Genomic DNA, 21,071 nt, shown 5'->3' with positions numbered 1-21,071 from the left:
AACTCTTTCAGGGATGCTGCAATCGCTGGCAAGGCCAACATTTGTTGCCCATCCCTAATTGCCCTTGAACCGAGTGGTTTGCCACCCACATCATTTCAGAGGGCATCAACCACATTTGCTCTGGGTCTGGGGTCACATGTGGACCAGACCAGGTAAGGATGGTAGGTTTCCTTTCCTCATGGGGTATTAGTAAACCATCGTTAATCCATGGTAGTTTCACGGCCACCATCACAGATTAGTTTTCAATTCCCGATTTTATTAATAGAATTTAAATTCCACCAGCTGTCATGGTGGGATTTGAACCCACGTCCCCAGAGCATTAGCCTGGGCCTCTGGATTACTAGTCCAGTGACATTACCCCTATGCCACCATCTCCCCAATTAAGCCAACCTTCACTGGGTGACCCTAGTGGTCAGGAGTAGAGTTGAACAGGCAGGGTCTAGGACCCAAGTGCCTGCCAGCCCCCTTGTCCATTGAGCAGATGTGGGGTTAAGAGACTGAGGAGAAAGCAAAATTTATTTTTATTTACTTACGTTTTTCTGCAATTTTCTTCTTTACCCCAGGCAGCTTGTCCTTCCACTCATCCTCTTTGCTTTTCTCACTTAAAACCACTTTTTGAGGAAGAAACAATGAGTTTTGTGACAATTTTGCTAGACAAGGAATACTCTAGGCCCACTACCCAGTTACAATTGCGCCTACAGCCTCTCCGGCTCTTCCAGCCCAGCATCTACTAGAGGCCCTGGTTTGTTCCTTCCCCACTCTCCACCCTTAAAAGATCTTGCTGGAAACGTCGCCCATCTGGCCTCTTCAGTTCCCCCAGTGGTTGTCTTCTCATTATTGTTCACTACTCCTTCAAATCTGCCAGGAGCTTACCCTTTTTGTGTCCTTTGGGTCAATTAAAAGCAGGTACTGGTAACCCAGCGCAGCAATACCAATGAAGTGGCACATCCCAGCACAGACTTGATGGGCTGAATGGCGCCCTTCTGAACCGTACCACAGCAGTTCAGCCCCGGCTGGAGTACTGTGCAATTCTGGGCACAACACTTTAGGAAGGGTGTGAAGCCTTCAGAGCAGATGCAGAGGAGGTTTACGAGAATGCTTCCACGAATGAAGGATTAGTTCCATGGGTGGACCAAAGTTGGGCTTGTGCTTCTTAGAGCAGAGAAGGCCGGGGGACATTGAATAGAATGGTATTTAAGTAAATAAAGAAAAACTGTTCCCAATGGCTGAAAGGTTGATGACCAAAGAAGACAGATGTGGTGATTGTTGCTTTAAGGCCAGCCTTACAAAATAAGGGTCACGTGGTCAGAACAGCCAATCAGCACCAAGCACAGTGAAGTTTATAAAGGGGCAGAGTTTTCCTTGTCTAGAGAGTGTATTGGAGCCTTGTTAGAGGCCTGCAGCTAATCCAGCAACTCTGTAAATAGAGTTTGCTGTTCAACTCAAGCAGCCTCTCGGTAATACATCTCTACAGCAGATTTAAGTTGATTAGCAAATGAGCCAGGGAGGAAAAGCTTTTGCAATGAGCGGTTAGGATTTGAAATGCAGTACCTGACAGGGCAGTGGAAATAACTTCAATAGTGGCCTTCAAAAGGGAATTGGATCAACACTTGAAGAAGGAAAAATACAGGGATGTGGGGAAAGGGCAGGAGGGGAATAGGATTAACTGGGTGGCCCTTTGAAAGAGGCTGTACTGATTCGATGGGTTGAATGGCCTCCTTCTCTGCTGTAGGGGTCTATGATTCCAATTCCTCTAACAGGAGATGTCTCCCTCATGGTACTGAGCGGTACTGACCGAGTTTGGGGTCTGCTTGGCCAGGGAAGACAGCATGTTGCTTGAAGAGGCTAAGAAAAAGGTGATCTCAAGTTGTAAGAAGATTTATTCACTTACGTTTTTCCTGTTTTCGTTTCTGCTGCTGCTGAAGCGAGGGTGTAATAAATTCCTTCTCTTCCTCCTCACTTTTCTCATTTGAAGTAGCTTTTAAGAAACAAAGAGCTTTGTTATATTACTGGGCACGTCAGCGAATGGGATCCAGTTTAATCCCTGTTTGCTAGTCTCCCCTTTCATGACATTGACTCTTCATTGGCGTTTGGTTCTGCCTTAGTCAACCACCCTCCGGGGAGTGACTCTTTGTGTGTGGTTCCCTGACGGAGAGGAATCAAGGAGGATGTTCAACCACAAAGGGCACCATGTTAGTGGTGTGTGTTCAAGATGAACTAAAACACATTAGTTGCATTGGCACAAATCGCAAAGGGCAACTACTCCCCAGCACAAATAATGCATTTTTAAAAAAGTACAGACAATAACTTTTTAGCTTAGTTTATTGTCACAAGTATAAATTTCTGCACCATGATTATGTAAAAACATTCACCAGAAAGAACGGACATAGGAGCATGAGGCAAAAAGAAAAATAGCTGGAAAAACTCAGCAGGTCTGACAGCATCTGCGGAGAGGAATACAGCTGGCGTTTCAAGTCCGTATGACTCTTCATCAGAACTAAAGAAATATAGAAATGTGGTGAAATCGAAGTTGGTTGAGGGGTGTGGGACATTTGTCCTTTTGTCTATGACATCTTTGGCAATCTCTTCTTTGCCTCCACCTATCACTGGCCCTCTATCCAGCTCTACCTGTCCCACCCCCTCAACCAGCTTATATTTCACCACATTTCTATATTTCTTTAGTTCTAATGAAGAGTCATACGGACTCAAAACGTTAACTGTGTTCCTCTCCGCAGATACTGTCAGACCTGCTGAGCTTTTCCAGCTACTTTTGTTTTTGTTTCAGATTTCCAGCATCCGCAGCATTTTGCTTTTATCTTAGTGTTTAATTGACTGCCACTTCTATTCCAGGAATGCCAACCTTGAAGAAGTACTGTTCTCTCCTGGTGTTTTATGAGGTGTTAACTAAAACTCGCTTTCACAGCCATATTTCCTTCCTCAGTGACTGCCTCTGTCTCCGACTTACCCCACATGGATTCCAACTGAAGTTCCATCCATAATGTTTCGAACCCACCCATGATTACAGGTATATCCGGGACATACAACGCTCCTCGGACTGCTGTTCTCGTCGCATCCTGAGATCCACACTCCGTGCCATGCGCCGCCATATGAACACTGACCTCTCCCCCCAGCAGCACCGACTCACCCTATCTCTAAGCTGTCCTTGCCCCCAGTTTCATTTTATTCTTCGTCTCATCCGACGCCTCAACAAGAAACTTTGTCTCTTTCTTTCAAGTGCAAAGGAACGCAAGCTCCAACAACTCATCGACACCAACACCCATCCAGGACCCTTCACCCCTGCCTGTCCCTCTGTCCCTGTCCTGTCTTCCAATCCCAGCCTCAGCCGTGTATTCACCATACCCTCTGACCTTCCCCTCTCTGATGCTGAACGTTCAGTGCTCAGCAAAGGACTGTTTCATATCCGTACGCCCTCACCTCAATGAATTTCAGGCTCGGCACGATGCTGAACTCTTCTTCCGCCGCCTTTGTCTCTGTGCTCACTTCTTTGGGCAGGAGTTCTCTCCCTGTTCAACGGATCCTTTTACCTGCCTCCAATATTCTCCCTCCACCTGGACACCTCCCTCTGGATTTTTACCTGTTCTTGATCTTTTTATTGAGAACTGTCGGCGTGACATCAGTCGTCTCAATTTCTCTGCTCCTCTCACCCACTCTAATCTGTTTCTTTCTGAACTTGCCGCACTCCGTTCTCTCAGGTCCAACTCTGACTTTGTCATCAAACCCGCTGACAAGGGTGGTGCTGTTGTTGTCTGGCGCACTGACCTCTACCTCGCAGAGGCTGAGCGTCAACTCGCAGACACTTCCTCCTACCTCCCCCTGGACCATGACCCCTCCACTGAACATCAAGCCATTGTTTCCAGGACCTCATCTCTTCTGGAGATCTTCCCTCCACAGTTTCTAACCTCAGTCTCCCACCCCAGACAGCCTGCTTCTACCTCCTACCCAAAATCCACAAACAGGACCGTCCCGGCAGACCGATCGTGTCAGCCTGTTACTGCCCCACGGAACTCATTTCTTGCTATCTTGACTCCATTCTCTCTCCCCTTGTCCAGTCTCTCCCCACCTACATCCACGATTCCTCTCAAGCCCTACATCATATCAACAATTTCCAGTTCCCTGGCCCCAACCGCCTCCTCTTCACCATGGACGTCCAATCCCTCTACACCTCCATCCCCCACCGGGATGGTCTGAGGGCTCTCTGCTTCTCCCTCGAACAGAGGGCCCAACAATCCCCATTCGCCACTCCTCTCCTCCCTCTGGCTGAACTCGTTCTCTCACTGAACAATTTCTCCTTAAACTCGTCTCACTTCCTCCAAATAAAAGGTGCGGCTATGGGTACCCGCATGGGCCCCAATTATGATTGTCTCTTTATGGGGTATGTGGAACATTCCTTGTTCCAGTCCGACTCAGCCCCCCCCTCCCACAACTCTTTCTCCGGTACATCGATGACTGTTTCGCTGCCACTTCATGCTATCATCTGGATCTGGAAAAATTTTATTAATTTTGCTTGCAATTTCCACGTGGTCCATCACTGACACTTCCCTTCCTTTCCTTGACCTCTCAGTCTCAATTTCTGGTGATAGACTGTCCACCAATATTCATTACAAGCCTACCGACTCCCACAGCTATCTCAACTACTGCTCCTCACACCCCGCTTTCTCTAAGGACTCCATCCCATTCTCTCAGTTCCTTCGCCTCCGTCGCATCTGTTCTGATGATGCCACTTTCCAAAACAGTTCCTCTGACATGTCCTACTTCTTCCTTAACCGAGGTTTTCCACCCACAGTGGTTGACAGGGCCCTCAGCCATGTCTGGCCCATCTTCCGTGCATCCGCCTTCACACTTTCCTCTCCCTCCCAAAACCATGATAGGGTCTCCCTTGTCCTCACTTATCACCCCAACAGCCTCCGCATTCAAAGTATCATCCTCCGCCATTTCTGCAAAACTCCAGCATGATGCCACCACCAAACACATCTTCCCTTCACCCCCCCAGCGGCTTTCTGCAGGGGGTCATTCCCTCCGGGACACCCTGGTCCACTGATCCATCACCCCCTACATCTCAACCCCCTCCCACGGCACCTTCCCATGCAACCGCAGAAGGTGCAACGCCTGCCCCTTTACTTCCCCCCTCCTCACCGTCCAAGGGTCCAAACACACCTTTCAAGTGAAGCAGCACTTCACTTGCACTTCCCTCAATTTAGTCTACTGCATTTGCTGCTCCCAATGTGGTCTCCTCTACATTGTAGAGACCAAACGCAGACTGGGTGACCACTTTGCGGAACACTTCTGGGTCTGTCCACAAGCATGACCCAGACCTCCCTGCTCTCATGCCCACATGTCCGTCCTTGTCCTGCTGCAATATTCCAGTGAAGCTCACGCAAACTGGAGGAACAGCACCTCATCTTCCGACTAGACACTTCGCAGCCTTCCGGACTTAATATTGAGTTCAACAATTTCAGATCATGAACTCTCTCCTCCATCCCCACCCCCTTTCTGATCCTCCTTTTTCCAATAATTTATTTATTTATTTTTTTTACGCGATATTTTTTTCTTTTCCCTATTTTAAAATTTATTTCGATCTATTGTTTCATCTCCACCTTTTAGCCCATTTCGATCCCTTCCCCCCACCCCACCCGCACTAGGGCCATCTGCCACTAGCTTGCTTCCCTTAATGTCCCCATTTGCACATCCTTTAGATAATATCATCACCATCGACACCCCTTTGTCTTTTTGTCTATGACATCTTTGGCAGTCTCTTCTTGCCCTCCACCTATCACTGGCCCCCTATCGAGCTCTCCTGTCCCACCCACTTCTACCAGTTGATATTTCATCTCATTTCTATATGTCTTAGTTCTGATGAATGGTCATACTGACTCAAAACGTCAACTGACAAATAAGTACATCCCTGTGAAATGTGGCTGCTTGGCTTGACATAAGCATAACGTGACACTTCTTGGAAATACAGGATACGTAGAATATTCGCAAGCCCTAACACTGCCAATAATACCATCCCATTTAGATACAATCAGCTAATTGTGTCACTCTGTAATCAATGTCCCTTAAGGTCAGGCAGAGTGTTGCACCAGCACGAGTCTGGGACCTGTGTGTCTGCCAGGCTCCCTGCCCAAAGAAGCAATGGTCGTCACTGATAAGGCTGAGGTGAACACAATTTCAAGTGTTAAAAAAAAAGTTTCTTACCCTTCTCCTGATTTTTTTTCATCTTCTTCTTCTTCTGAAGTGGAGGGGCAGTTTCCCCTTCTCTTTTCTCGCTTAAAGTAGCTTTTCAGGAAGAAAGAAAAGGTTTAATGACAGTGGTCTGCGAACAATGTTGAGGCCCCACATTTTTACAAGTGAGATCTGGTCAACTTTCTCTCTGCTAATTCTCCCCTTTCACCTCCCGAGGGTACAAATTTGGTCAAGGCCTCAAAAAAAAAAGTGTGCGAGATCCTGGGCTTTGCAAACAAACAGGGACACGGAGTACAAAATCTTTATACATCACTGGTTCGCTCTCAGCGAGAGCACTGTGTCCTAATTCTTGGCAGAACACTTTATAAAGGATGTCAAAAGGGTGCAGAGGAGATAGTGACATTGGATAATATTGGCCAGGACATTGCAAAGAGGTTCTATTACGCAGTGAGTGATAATGGCCTGGAAGTCATTATCAGGGTTGTGGGAGCACAGCGATTAATGATTTCAAAAGGAAAATGGATTGGCACTCAAGGGAAATAAATTTGCAGGGCTACTGAGATACAGCAAGAGTGGGTATGGGGGAGGAGGAGAGATGGGACTGACTGGGCTGCTCTGCAGAGAGGCAGCATGCACTCAATAGACCGAATGGCCTCCTTCTATGCTGTAATGATTTTATGGCTTTATAACTCTCCTGCTCTCATTTTGAATAATTGCTATGGAATTTTTTGTATCCATCTAAGACGCAGGTGGAGCCTCAGCTTAACACTTCATCTGAAAGATGGCAGCTGTGATGTCGCAGCTCTCCCTCAGCGTTGCACTGAAGTGCTGGTCTGGATTAGATGCTGAAGTCTCAGGAGGTGGGGGGCTTGAACACATGATCCTCTGACTCAGAGGTGGGAGTGTTACCAAGAGCCATGGAAGTCCTCCAGGCTCGCGAAAACATTTATCCCTCAACGATATCTATACAGGCGATCTTGCCATTTACCACATTGCTGTCTGTGGGAGCCTGCTGTGCAAAAACATGGCTGCCGGGTTCACTGCATTACACCAGTGACAACACTTCAAAATCACTTCATTCACTGTAAGGCCGTGTCCTGGGGTTGTGAAAGGCGCTATAGAAATGCAAGTAATACACAAATTGTAACAGCTGGATGTCACAGAAATAGCATTTAGAGGGGGAATACAGTGGCATAGTGGGAATGTCATTGCTCCAGAGCCTAATGCCCTGGTAACATGGGTTCCAGTCTCACCACGGCAGCTAGTGGAATCTAAATTCAATAAATACAAAGCTAGTGTTAGTAATGGTGACCATGGCAACTATCATCGGTTGTTGTAAAAACCCGTCTGGTTCACTGTGGGGAAGGAGATCTGCTGTCCTTACCATATATGTAAGCCACTCAGTTCAAGGGAAATTAGGGATGTACAACAAATGCTGGCCTTGCCAGTGATACCCACATCCCATTAAAGAATCCAAAAAAACACACTGTCCTTTGCCAATGCAAAATGGCCGGCTGATAACCATCTGTGCATGCGCAGGAATGACATGCACACATCAGTCTACCCAGCACACCGCCAACTCATTGTGCTTTCTAACTTGGTTATCGCAATATGCTCTTAGTTTGTGGATCTCACGCATCACTTGAGGCAGAATTTTGCCCTCATCAGGCGGGTGGGAGCAGTCGTGAAGCCGCCCGCGATCGGGGCCAGACTGCGATTTCACGCCGGCAGGGCAAAAACGGCCCCCACCCAGCGTGAATTGCGGGCGGCAGCTGGCAGGAGGGGGGGAGGGGGTTGGGTGGAGGAGGAGGAGGGCAAGTGCGCATACGTGGGTACATGCTGGAAAAGCTCCCCGAGACACTGAGCTGCCTTAGGGAGATGAACAGTTTCGAAACTGAAAAATAAAGCATGGTAACATGTTAAAAAACACGTCCCCTCACGTGACTCCGTCACAAGAGCAGGGACGTGTAAAAATTTTCATACTAATTTCTAAATTATTTCTTTTACAAAAAAACGACGGATCGAAACCTCATCCCGCCCATCGATCAGTTTTCGCAAAAATTGCAAAAGCCGCCTGGCCTTTTCGTCTGTCCGCCAATCGTTAGGCCTTAATGGGCCTTTTAATTGTCGGCGGGTGCACTGCCAACTCCCACGCTGGACGCTCGCCCAGTGTCATTGTGCATTATTTTACGCTCGTTTGGGTCGGGCACGTGCCCGCCCGACGAGCGATAAATTCTGCGCTTAGTCACCAGGTTGCTCGGAATATGTAGCTCACAAGATAGCCACTTTATTTTGATGCATGCAATACAGTTTTTGAAACTTAATAAGCTGGGTTCATGTCGCTCATTGCCCTGCTGCACATTGCCCTCTACAAACAAGCCGTTGGCAGATAAACTGTGCACACACAGCGTTGTCAGCAAATGCAACCTTTAAAAAAAAAAGGCACTTCCCAGGACTACAGGAAGTGCATGCTATACGCTAGGCTATTTGTATGAAATATGAAAATTGCCAATATGCTCGTACAGGCAGTGAATTTTTAATAAAAAACTCTTTCAGGGATGCTGCCATCGCTGGCAAGGCCAACACTTGTTACCCATCCCTAATTGCCCTTGAACCGAGTGGTTTGCCACCCACATCATTTCAGAGGGCATCAACCACATTTGCTGTGGGTCTGGGGTCACTTGTGGGCCAGACCAGGTAAGGACGGCAGATTTCCTTCCCTAAAGGGGTATTAGTGAACCATCGTTAATCCATGGTAGTTTCACGGCCACCATCACAGACTAGTTTTCAATTCACGATTTTATTAATAGAATTTAAATTTCACCAGCTGCCATGGTGGGATTTGAACCCACGTCCCCAGAGCATTAGCCTGGGCCTCTGGATTACTAGTCCAGTGACATTACCCCTATGCCACCATCTCCCCAATTAAGACAACCTTCACTGGGTGACCCTGACTGGGGTCAGGAGTAGAGTTGAACAGGCAGGGTCTGGGACCCAAGTGCCTGCCAGCCCCCTTGTCCATGGGGTTAAGAGACTGAGGAGAAAGCAAAATTTATTTTTATTTACTTACGTTTTTCTGCAATTTTCTTCTTTACCCCAGGCAGCTTGTCCTTCCACTCATCCTCTTTGCTTTTCTCACTTAAAACCACTTTTTGAGGAAGAAACAATGAGATTTGTGACAATTTTGCTAGTCAAGGAATACTCTAGGCCCATTACCCCGTTACACTTGCGCCTACAGCCTCTCCCGCTCTTCCAGCCCAGCGTCGACTAGAGGCCCTGGTTTGTTCCTTCCCCACTCTCCACCCTTAAAAGATCTTGCTGGAAACGTCGCCCATCTGGCCTCTTCAGTTCCCCCAGTGGTTGTCTTCTCATTACTGTCCACTACTGCTTCAAATCTGCCAAGAGCTCACCCTTTTTGTGTCCTTTGAGTCAATTAAAAGCAGGTACTGGCAACCCAGCACAGCAAAACCAATGAAGTGGCACATCCCAGCACAGACTCGATGGGCTGCATGGCCCCCTTCTGAACTGTATTACAGCAGTTCAGCCCCAGCTGGAGTACTGTGCAATCCTGGGCACCACACTTTAGGAAGGGCGTGAAGCCTTTGGAGCAGATGCAGAGGAGGTTTACGAGAATGCTTCCACGAATGAAGGATTAGTTAAAAGCAAAAAATTGCGGATGCTGGAAATCCGAAACAAAAACAAAAATACCTGGAAAACCTCAGCAGGTCTGGCAGCATCTGTGGAGAGGAGCACAGTTAACGTTTCGAGTCCGCGTGCGACTCGAAACGTTAACTGTGCTCCTCCCCACAGATGCTGCCAGACCTGCTGAGTTTTTCCAGGAATTTTTGTTTTTGTTGTGAAGGATTAGTTACAAAGGTGGACTAAAGTTGGGCTTGTGCTTCTTAGAGCAGAGAAGGCCAGGAGGACATTTCATAGAATGGTATTAAGTAAATAAAGAAAAACTGTTCCCAATGGCTGAAAAGTTGGTGACCAGAGAACACAGATGTGGTGATTGTTGCTTTAAGGCCAGCCTTACAGAATAAGGGTCACGTTGTTAGAACAGCCAATCAGCACCAAGCACAGGGAAGTTTATAAGGGGCAGAGTTTTCCTTGTCTAGAGAGTGTATTGGAGCCTTGCTAGAGGCCTGCAGCTAATCCAGCAGCTCTGTAAATAGTTTGTTGTTCAACTCAAGCAGCCTCTCGGTAATACATCTCTACAGCAGATTTAAGTTGATTGGCAAATGAGCCAGAGAGGAAAAGCTTTTGCAATGAGCGGTTAGTATTTGAAATGCAGTACCTGACAGGGCAGTGGAAATAACTTCAATAGTGGCCTTCAAAAGGGAATTGGATCAACACTTGAAGGAGGAAAAATAGAGGGATATGGGGAAAGGGCAGGAGGGGAATAGGATTAACTGGGTGGCCCTTTGAAAGAGGCTGCACTGATTCGATGAGTTGAATAGCCTCCTTCTGTGCTGTAGGGGTCTATGATTCCAATTCCTCTAACAGGACATGTCTCCCTCATGGCACTGACTGAGTTTGGGGTCTGCTTGGCCAGGGAAGACAGCATGTTGCTTGAAGAGGCTAAGAAAAAGGTGATCTCAAGTTGTAAGAAGATTTATTCACTTACGTTTTTCCTGTTTTCGTTTCTGCTGCTGCTGAAGCGAGGGTGTAATAAATTCCTTCTCTTCCTCCTCACTTTTCTCATTTGAAGCAGCTTTTAAGAAACAAAGAGCTTTGTTATATTACCGGGCACATCAGTGAATGGAATCCAGTTTAATCCCTGTTCGCTAGTCTACCCTTTCGTGACATTGACTCTTCACTGGCGTTTGGTTCTACCTTTGTCAACAACCCTCCGGGGAGTGACTCTTTGTGTGTGGTTCCCTGATGGAGAGGAATCAAGGAGGATGTTCAACCACAAAGGGCACCATGTCAGTGGTGTGTGTTCAAGATGAACTGAAACACATTAGTTGCATTGGCACAAATCGCAAAAGGCAACTTCTCCCCAGTACAAATAATGCATTTTTAAATAAGTACAGACAATAACTTTCCAGCTTAGTTTATTGTCACAAGTATAAATTTCTGCACCATGATTATGTAAAAACATTCACCAGAAAGAACGGACATAGGAACATGAGACTTAGCAGCAGGAGTAGGCCATTTGGCCCTTCGAACCTGCTCTGTCATTCAATAAGATCATGGCTGACCTGGTTGAGGTCTCAACTCTACTTTCCTGCCTGTACCTCCCCACCGTTAACCTCAACTCCCTTGTCTTTCAAAAATCTAATCTCAGCCTTGAGTAAATTCAATGGCCCATCCTCCACTGCATTCCAGGGAACAGCATTCCACAGACCTACGACCGTCTGAGAGAAAAAAAAATTCTCATCTCCACCTTAAAAGGGAGACCCCTTATTTTTAAACTGCATTCCCCTGGTTCTAGTAGAAAACATCTTCCTGTTATCCACCCTCTTAAATCCCCTCAGGATTTTATATGTTTCAAAGCAAAACAATTTAAAGTGTTTCACAGGAGCATTATATTTGACACTGAGCCTCAAGAGGAGGTATTACGACAGGCAAGGTAGTTTTTAACTTGCGGCTTAAAAGGAGAGAGGCAGTGATACAGTGGGCTTAGGGAAGGACCTCCAGAGCTTAGGGTCTCAGCAGTTGAAGGCACAGCCACCAATCACAGTGATTAAAATTAGGGTTCTACCACAGGCCAGAATAAGCGAAGTGCAGAGATTGCAGTGGTGGGGGGTTATAGAGCTAGAGGTGGTCAGTTATTCCCAAAGGCAAGCCTTTTCAATTGATCTGCGCGTCCATTTAGCAAGACAAACTTGTGGCCTTTAAGGAACAGACCAGCAGCATGCTAACAGAATAGTATACGATGTGTCACATGGTAAAGTGTTCCTGTTCTCGTGAACCAGCCTGTCCTGCGGCTTACCCAGGGTGAGACCATGGACCCAATGTAACAAGGTGGAGTTAACAGTTCATTCAGGCAGTCCAAGTTTCTGTGGCAACATGCACTTTTACAAGCATGTTGTCATCTGGGGCTATGGATTGTGACGGTAGAGCCTCCAACTTGCTTTCCATCACAAGGCTGACTGAGAGTCTCTCCCGCTCTGACTGTTGCAGGTTGATGTTAACCCTTTTGGCTGCGATATGGATGCACTTTATGTGCCATCAAGTCCTGTGGTGGGACTCACAACTACAGCTTCTGGGTCAGAGACAGGAATGCTCCCACTACTCCACAGAAACTCCTCAACGTAACGTCCACTAGTAGCACTCCCCATGCTGAGTCAGAGGATATGTGCATCATCTCCTGCCTGCTTTTACTGTATTCATGTCACAAGAAGCAAGGCAAGTCCATGGATGTGCCTCTGCTCTCTTATCTCCTCTCCTCGTGGTTTTTTTGTGTGTTTTCCTGCTTCTCTCTCTCTATCTCCAATTACGTTTTTGTTTCTCTTCTATTTTGCTTCTCTCTGCCTCTCCTTTTCAGTCTCAGTTCTGCTCTCTCCTCTTTTGGGTCTATATGTCTCTATGCTAATGTGTCAGGCATGGTTCAGTGCATTGGCTCTCTCACCTCTGATTCAATGGGCTATGTGGAGGTGGGTGGTTCAAGTCCCATTTTGGAGACACAAGCACAAATATCTCTCGGCTGACACTCCCAGTAGCAGTACCGAGGGAGTGCTGCACTCTCGAAAACGCTGTCTTTTCGATGAGATGTTAAATCAAGATCCCTCTCAGGTAGGTGTGGAAGGTCCTTCAGCTACTATTTTGAAGAGGAGCAGGGGAATTCTCCCTGGTATCCTGGCCAATATTTATCCCCCTCATTCAACATCACATAAAAGAGATTATCTTGTCATTATCTCATGGCTGTATATGGGAGCCAGCTGTGCACAAACTGCCTGCTGCATTTCCAACACTGCAACAGTGACCATACTTCAAATTGGATTGGGCAGTGTTCTGGGATGTCCTGAGGCTGTGAAAGGCGCTATAAAAATGCAAGTTTTTTTTTTCTCTCAAATACATATGAGGTGGCTACAGATCTATTGGGAGAGGGATTCAGGCGGATCTGCAGTCTGGAGGGGTTCAGGCGGATCTGCAGGCTGGAATCAGGTGGAGGAAAAGAATCGAGCAAAAGAGTCAGTGCCTGGCCAAAAAATGAGTCAAATGTCATATTTTCCCTTAAATTGGATGCTGAGAACACAGAAAATACACTTAAATCATGAAACACAAAGGCTAAATGACATAAGTAGTGTGACATTACACTTCCTGGATGTATAGTGAGCATGTGAAATATATGCACATATAGTGATGGAGTTGGAAAGAGAGACTTCAGGAACTTGCCCTTACAGAGCCACCTAATGGTTAGAGTCTTCAACTACATCATGACAGTTGACATAGTAAAACTGAATAGAAAACATGGATGGAAAAGTGTAACCAAGAATAGGAAGTGAGATTTGAGGGCAGGAAGTGCATGCTTTGCAAAAGATTTTTAATCAACGGATTGTATCTTTTTTCTGCCTTCCCATAAACATGCAGAGGAGATTTACCAGAATGGCTCCGGTGATCAAGGATTTTAGTCACAAGGTTAGGTCGGAGAAGGGGCTGTTCTCTTTGGAGCAAGAGAGGTTCGGGGAAATTTGATAGAGGTGGACAAGATTATGATTGGCTACCTCTATCTAAACCGAAGAAAAGTTGTTCCCATTTGCTATTCACACAAGGGCTAGTGGGACACAGATTTGAGGCTTTGAGCAAGGGATCCAGGAGTGAGGTGAGGTGTAGCAAGTGGTTAATGATCTAGAACTCGCTGCCTATAAGGGTGGTGGAAGCAGAGACGATGAATGATTTCAAAAGGAAATCAGTTGGGCCCTTGCGGGGAATGAACTTGCAGGGCTACAGAATAAGGCGGGGAGATGGGTCTGACTGGATTGCTTCACAGAGAACCAGCATGGACTCAATGGGCCTTATGGTCTCCTCCTGTGCCGTAATGACCATGACTCTATGTGCGTGAGTCAATTAGGTAGCGGTATGATACCATAGTAATTATGCTACTCAGCTAATTATTCAAAGTCATGGACTAATCATACAGATAACATAGGACTTAGGAGAGGAGGCAGCCATTCAGCCCTTCAAGCCTGCTCTGCCATTCAATAAGATCGTGGCTCATCTGGTTGTGCTCTCAGTCCCACTTTCCTGTCTCTACCCCCTCCACCCGCCAATTACCCTTGACTACCTTGTCCATCAAAAATCTCTATCTCCGCGTGGAATAAATTTAATGACCCAGCCTCCAATGCTTTCTGAGGAAGAGAATTCCACAGATTAACATCCCTCGAGAGAAAAAGCATTCTCCTCATCTGTCTTAAAAGGGACACCCCTTATTCTTAAACGATGTCCCCCAGTTCTAGTTTCATAACATGGGTTCAAATCACACCATTTGAATGTAGTTCATGAAAAAAAACTTTAAAATTTGAAACAAAGAAAAAACTCGTACCAATAAAAGCAGCCAAGGAGCGGAGGCCCCCAACTGGTTCAATGATGTCCTAAAGGGAAGGAAACCTGAAGTCCTTACCCAGTCTGGTACTCGGTGTGAAACAAGTCCCATGTTAATTTGATTGACACTTAAATGTCCTCTGAAGTGGCCTAGCAAGATGCTTAGTTCTATCATCAGCATCACAGGGCAGCTAAGGTTGGCCTTGAAAGCGACACTTAAAAGCAGTGAACCATTCACTATTCTGTCCGGAATGCCTGTGTCTCTCAACCTCCCTGTGCAGTACTGAAGAAACTGTGAAAATTATAACTGAAAGTAGCACAGAACTTCAATATTGCTGTAAAGAGAGACATGTTATCAAAGCTTTTCATCTTGCGCTCATTAGGACAAATGCAAGAAAGCCAAATTTCAAACGGTCACACCAATTTATATGGGTAATCACGGGTAAGCTTGGAGAGCCTACAGTTCCCCTTGGCAGCTCCGTGCCAACGCCTCCTGCCAACCAACCAGCACCTTTTTCTCCTGTAGTATGAATTGTTGTGATTGTTTGAAATTTAGTATTCTTGCGTTTGTCCATGAGGGCAAGATGAAAAGCTTCGACAACATGTCTTTTCTTTCAGCAATATAACTGAAAGGGTTTATTTACATACCCATTTCCTGTCTCTTTTTCTTTTTCTTCTGAAGTGGGACTGCTTCCTCCTCCTTCTCAGTTTTCTCAGCTTTTGAGGCATAAATATACAATTAGTGACACCAGGGTGGTAAGTGAAATCCAAGCGAGCCCCAACTTTGTCCTCTTCAGCCATCCACACCCATGGGTTTTGCTGGCAACAGGGAGGTCACTGGTAAGTCATCAGGAGCCAAAACCCTGGCTGACTCACTAGCCCAGGGGCATCAAAGTCATTTGTAGTGCTCCCAACACCACTCTGGGAACTCAACACAAACTGGGAAATGAATCTGGTGTAGGGCACAGGATTATTTTCAGCTTCTTTAAGTGCCGTGGATTTTGATTCTCGGGCTATTGGCAAACTCAGCCTAAGTGAGCCACCAACAATAGGCTTCTCCTCATCGCCAAGACAGGCAATGAGAAGAGGTCCCCTTTACCTAAAACTGTCTATAAAGGAGAACAACTGCACTACTGGGAGGATAGGGGACATGAAAGAGGAAGAATTTATTTGGTAGACAGTCCTGGCCCTCCCCAGAATAACCGTCCAGTCAATCTGTGTTCTGAACAGTGTTTCCAGTTCTGAGTATTCCTTATAGCTGCTTTTTGGCAATCAAATAAGTTATTTAGTAATAGTCGTTTGGTAGTACAGAACTTAAGTATTGCTTAAAAAAGATATTTTTTTGTCAAAGCTTTTAGTCTTGCACTCATCAGGACAATTCGCAAGAAAATGCTGATATCAGGGGAAACAACATGTTTATACTGTATGAGAAGAGAGTGCTGATTGGTTGTAGCACTCTCTTCTCACACAGTATAAATATGTTGTTTCTCACGACATCGGCATTTTCTTGTGAATTGTCCTGATGAGTGCAAGTTGAAAAGCTTCGACAAAAAAAAATCTCCTCTTCTATTTAGTAAGCTTAATATGGTTGCCATCTCCGTTCAAGGTTAGAACCAGTAATCGGATTACTCCCCTAACCATGAGGACAAATCGATAGCAATAATCCTACACAGTTACCTTCTGATCTCTATGTGTTAGTGCTGCAGTGGGAAGTCACTTCACCCCAAGGCAACTGGAGGTGGCGAGATCCTGTTTCTCACTCGACACTGTCAGTGCTGATTCACCGATCAACCCAATTCATTTGGGATTTTCTTAAATGGCTCTCGCAGCATTTTCGGCTTTTTTCCCCCCCCAATTCTGCTATTGTGAAACTAGGCAAAAGGGGTGTCCAGGAGTCACCCTTCCGCTTTCACCAGTTGCAATGACATAGGTGAGGCTGGAAAGTTGAGCGAGCAGAAGGCACGATTATATTGTCCAATGTTGTCCTCACTCAACTTTCCAGCATGAGAGTCACTACATACTGATGAGGTGGGAATTGCGGTTACCTGTCTCCCCATCCAAAGTGTAGCACCTCTGGCACAGGCACGATGGGCCGAATGGCCTCCTTGTATGTTGTACGATTCTATGGTCCTACTCTAATGAGCTAGCTTGACACAGGTAGCTATCTTCCTGACTGCATGGGTCAGATTCGTTTACAACCAGTGGTCATTTTCTGAGCTGGAACTAGCGTGCAGTGTAGCCCCCTCGCTCCCCGGTGAGTAATGAATTAGACAGAAGAGGGCAAGAAAAGTACAAATTCATTTACAGGTTCAGTAAAGGAATAAATATGTACATACTTTGCTCCTGTGTTTTCTTCTTTTTCTTCTTCAGCAGAGACACAAGCTCCTTTTTTTTCTTAGTTAAAACGGCTTTTGGGAAACAAAAATAAAAAGCTGAGTAACAATGAGAACACTCAGGAAAAGACTAGGCCAGACTTTCAGAATCACAGAATGGTTATAGGATGGAAGTATGCCATTCGGCCCATCGTGTCTGTGCCAGCTCGCTACAATGGCAACTCAGCTAGCCCCGCCTCCCATGCCTTTCCCCGGTAGCCCTGCAAATTTTATAGACTCATACAGTGCCTCTCACAAACTCGGGGACGCTGCAAAACAATTTTCAGCCAATGACGTACTTTTGAAGAATTCTAATGTAGGAAACCCGGCAGCCAATGTGCGCACTGCAAGATCCCACAAACAGCAACACGATGAGCTGTTTCGAGGTATTGGTTCAGAGATAAATATTGGCCCCAGGACACCTCTGCTCTTTTCCCCCCCAAGTAATGCCATTGGGTCCCTTACGTCCAAGAGGGGACAGACAGGGCCTCGGTTTAAGGTCCCATCTGAAGGATGGCACCCCCGACAGCGCAGCGCTCCCATCAGTACCGCGTCAGGGAGCGTCGGCCTGGATTTTGTGCTCAAGTTCCTCGAGTGGGACTCGAACGCACAGCCTTGTGACTGGGCCGAGTGTGTTACCCACTGGGCCACAGCTTACAGAACGCCAGAACAAGAGCAGCAGCTGCTCAGGTTCCCTGCTCCACCAAATTCCTACATGCACTCGACAGCGCCACCATCTTACCGTGGTTCCCTAAGAATGCTTGCAAAGATGCCAAACGCGGTTACGTACCTGTTTTCTGCACGTTTTTCTTCTTGGCTGGGGGCGGAGTCGTGGCCTCCAAGTCGGATTCCTTAAACTTTCGTTTCCTCCCCTTGACAACTTTTAAAACAAATCATTGCATTTATTAAAAAAAAATATATTATAATTTCACCCGCGATACACTGCACTCTATCGAACATTATGCAAGCCTTTAACTTACTTGCCACAGGTTTCTGAATCTGCAGTGGTCTGCGCAGCCTCAGCGCACGGCCCAGTAACTGCTCCCCGTTGTACTTCAGCGCCCGGCTTACATCCTTTCCGGAGAGAAAGGTTACTTGGCCACGTTTTCTGTGGGGTGTGGGGAAAAGAGATAGGATAGGAAGATGAAGAGGAATTTACTGTGCAACAAGGGTCAAACCCCCTGCCCACCCCAAACGAAAATACGAAAATCCACACAAAAAATTTAAATGTACATGATGCACTGCTATTTGTCACCCATGTTCTGACCTGCTGGAATTTATTCCAAGGTTGCTAGCGCCCAAGACAGGAAGGGTCACCGAGCTATTCGACTGCAGAAGGCATCAACTGTGGTTCACTGGCTGCAGCATCCTTGCCTCAGAATCAGGTGGTCAAGCCCACCCCAGAGATCTGAGATGATTTTGATCCAGGTCGACCACTCCTCGCGCAGTGGCCAAGGAAGTCTTCTGGATGAGACATTAAATCATAGCCCTGTTAACCTTCTCAAGTGGAGGTCAAAGACACTACACTTTGTTGTCACTGGGAGAAAAGAGTTCTCCCCCTGCCGTGTCCTGGTCAAGATTGACCCTTCAACCTACATCTAAAACTGATCATTTTCATTTGGGGGAGATTTGTGTGTGTTAATAATCACATTTCATATATTACAACAGTGACTATACTCGGAAGTGCTTCATTGGCTGTAAAGCACTTTGGGACATCCTGAGGTCTTGAAAGTGTTTTATAAAAGCAAAGCACTTTCTTCCTCACTGCCCAGTGTGGCTGATGCCAGCTATAGCATCCTAAATCTCTACCTGTGCTGTGATCAACATTGCCCCAGGGCGTAAGTCAGACTTGTTCCTTTCACAGCTCTAGGTTTAAGATCTCTTTTGGCTGTGTCATGTTCCTGTTGCTGCTGTAATTTCGGCCTCCCCAAGTACAAGTCTAGATTTTTGAAATATAACTCAAATCGGCCTCTGCAAGGAGGACTGGGCACTTGATCAAAATGGGATGGCTGCATTTGCACAAACTGGTTGGCTTTTTTCTATTTATTCTTTCAAGAGATTTGGGCGTCACTAGAAAGACAGCATTTGTTTTGCATCCTCGATTACCCTTGAACTGAGCAGCTAGCTCGGCCACTTCAGAGGGCAGTTAAGAGTCAAACCATGTTGCTGTGGGTCTGGAGTCACATGTAGGCCAGACCAGGTAAGGACGGCAGATTTCCTTCCCTGAAGGATATTAGTGAACCAGATGGGTTTTTACAACAATCGATGAGAGTTTCACGGAGACTAGCTTTCAATTCCAGGTGTTTTATTAATTGAATTTAAATTCAACTAGCTGCTGTGGCGGTATTCGAACCTTCAACATTAGCCTGAGCCCCCAGATTACTAGTCCAGTGACCTGACCACTACGCCACCGTCTCCCCTTGCTTGAGGGGCCATCAGAATCTGCAACCAACAAAAGTTCAACAGATGTCACACGAGGAGAATTTATTATTTTGGGCACAAGTTATAGGTCGGTCAGTCTGACCTTGGTGGTGGGCAAATTATTAGTACCAATTCTGAGAAACAGGATAAACTGTCACCGAGAAAAGCACAGATTGATCAGGGTTGGTCAGCATGGTTTTGTTAGGGGAAAGTCGTGTCTTACTAAGTTAATCAAATTCTTTGAGTAAGTAACAAGGAAAATTGATGAGGGTAGTGCAGTGGATGTTGTCTACATGGATTTTAGTAAGGCATTTGACAAGGTTCCACATGGCAGACTGGTCAGAAATGTAATGAGGAAAAATTTTCTTCACCCAGAGGGTGGTGGGTGTTTGGAATTCACTGCCTGGTTTGGTAGTGAAGGCTGAAACCCTCAACTCTTTTAAAAGATGCCTGTATTAGTACCTGAAGTTCTGTAGCCTGCAAAGCTACAGACCAGGTGCTGAAAGGAGGTAACAGAATGGGTGGCTAGCTTTTACAAAATTTTTTGTTTTCTTTTTGGCCATTTTTCTAAGGCTCTAAGTTAAGAGCCAAAATGGGCCTCCATCATTCTCCCAATAATCTCATTATTGTCATGAAGAGATATTAATGTCTGTAATATTATTGGAAATTATTTTTTAAAATAGAGTTTTGCAGTGCCTGTGCCTTAATTGGACTAAAGCCATCTGGTCTAGAGGCTTTGATGTATAGAAAGAAGTAGGTCTGAAATGCTAATTAGATAAACATGGGGAAGTTTAGAAACATAGATGTCAAGGGGGCAATTTTCATTTTTAAATAAACTATTTAAAAGAATGGGTGAAATCTTGCACCTAGCGAGAAGACGCCAAGCAATGTGTTTTTTTTAATAAAATTGGTGGAATCAAAGGATGTTATTGTTAGAAGAGGTTAAAAATTAAAATCCTAGTGATACAATGGAAAATTTACATTCAAAGCGAAAGATATGTATAAAGGAGGCTCTGGGTAAGGTAGAGGCATTTTAAGATCCAACAAGTGTGAGAAGCCTCAAGTTTCTGTCTGCAAGGTCTCAGGGCTGAAAGAAAGTCATTTTGAATGCCACTGTCCAGGGTCTGATTTGCTAGGTGTTTGTTTAAATCTATGAGATTTACTGTTGCCTTACTGCGGGGGGTCTAACAGAGTCAGATTAATGAGGAGATTTTTGTAGTTAATGTAGTAGTAATTTTGTAGGCATATGTTTGTGCTTACAATTTTCTTGTATTAAGAAATGTTTAATTTAGTTTTATAAAACCCTCTTGAGGCTCGGTGGTCTTATTACTGCTGAATTCAAAGCCTGCATCTCGAAACATACAAATTGGAAAAAATGGGTATGACAGTTGCTTCAAGTTTCCCCTCTGGGATTTGAATAACTCAGCCTTTACCATTGGCTGAGTCATAATATTATACTATGGGCATTACTTTGCACATTGACTCACAACCGGCTCTTGGTTACCATCATAGCAATCTAAGTGTTTACACAACAAAGAACTGCAGTTGATACGCAGCTCTGTCATTGTCCCACAGATTATGACA

At 45.7% G+C, this 21,071-nt stretch overlaps 1 protein-coding gene across 1 annotated transcript in view; it reads right to left on the bottom strand.

The window, feature by feature from the left end:
• LOC144671845 (uncharacterized) overlaps positions 1 to 21,071 on the bottom strand; it is a 148,006-nt gene that overhangs the window by 34,168 nt on the left and 92,767 nt on the right. Inside the window, exons 28-36 of the mRNA XM_078533894.1 lie at positions 18,047 to 18,174; positions 17,857 to 17,946; positions 17,031 to 17,102; positions 15,343 to 15,411; positions 10,832 to 10,918; positions 9,275 to 9,352; positions 6,217 to 6,297; positions 1,892 to 1,978; positions 534 to 611 (exon numbers count right to left, since the gene is read on the bottom strand). Of these exons, the coding sequence (XP_078390020.1) occupies positions 534 to 611; positions 1,892 to 1,978; positions 6,217 to 6,297; positions 9,275 to 9,352; positions 10,832 to 10,918; positions 15,343 to 15,411; positions 17,031 to 17,102; positions 17,857 to 17,946; positions 18,047 to 18,174 (770 nt within the window). The remainder of the gene's footprint in view (positions 1 to 533; positions 612 to 1,891; positions 1,979 to 6,216; positions 6,298 to 9,274; positions 9,353 to 10,831; positions 10,919 to 15,342; positions 15,412 to 17,030; positions 17,103 to 17,856; positions 17,947 to 18,046; positions 18,175 to 21,071) is intronic.

This window comes from Cetorhinus maximus, chromosome 34 (genome assembly GCF_964194155.1).
Source record: "Cetorhinus maximus chromosome 34, sCetMax3.hap1.1, whole genome shotgun sequence".
NCBI lineage: Eukaryota > Metazoa > Chordata > Chondrichthyes > Lamniformes > Cetorhinidae > Cetorhinus > Cetorhinus maximus.
This window is presented reverse-complemented; position numbering and strand designations above follow the sequence as displayed.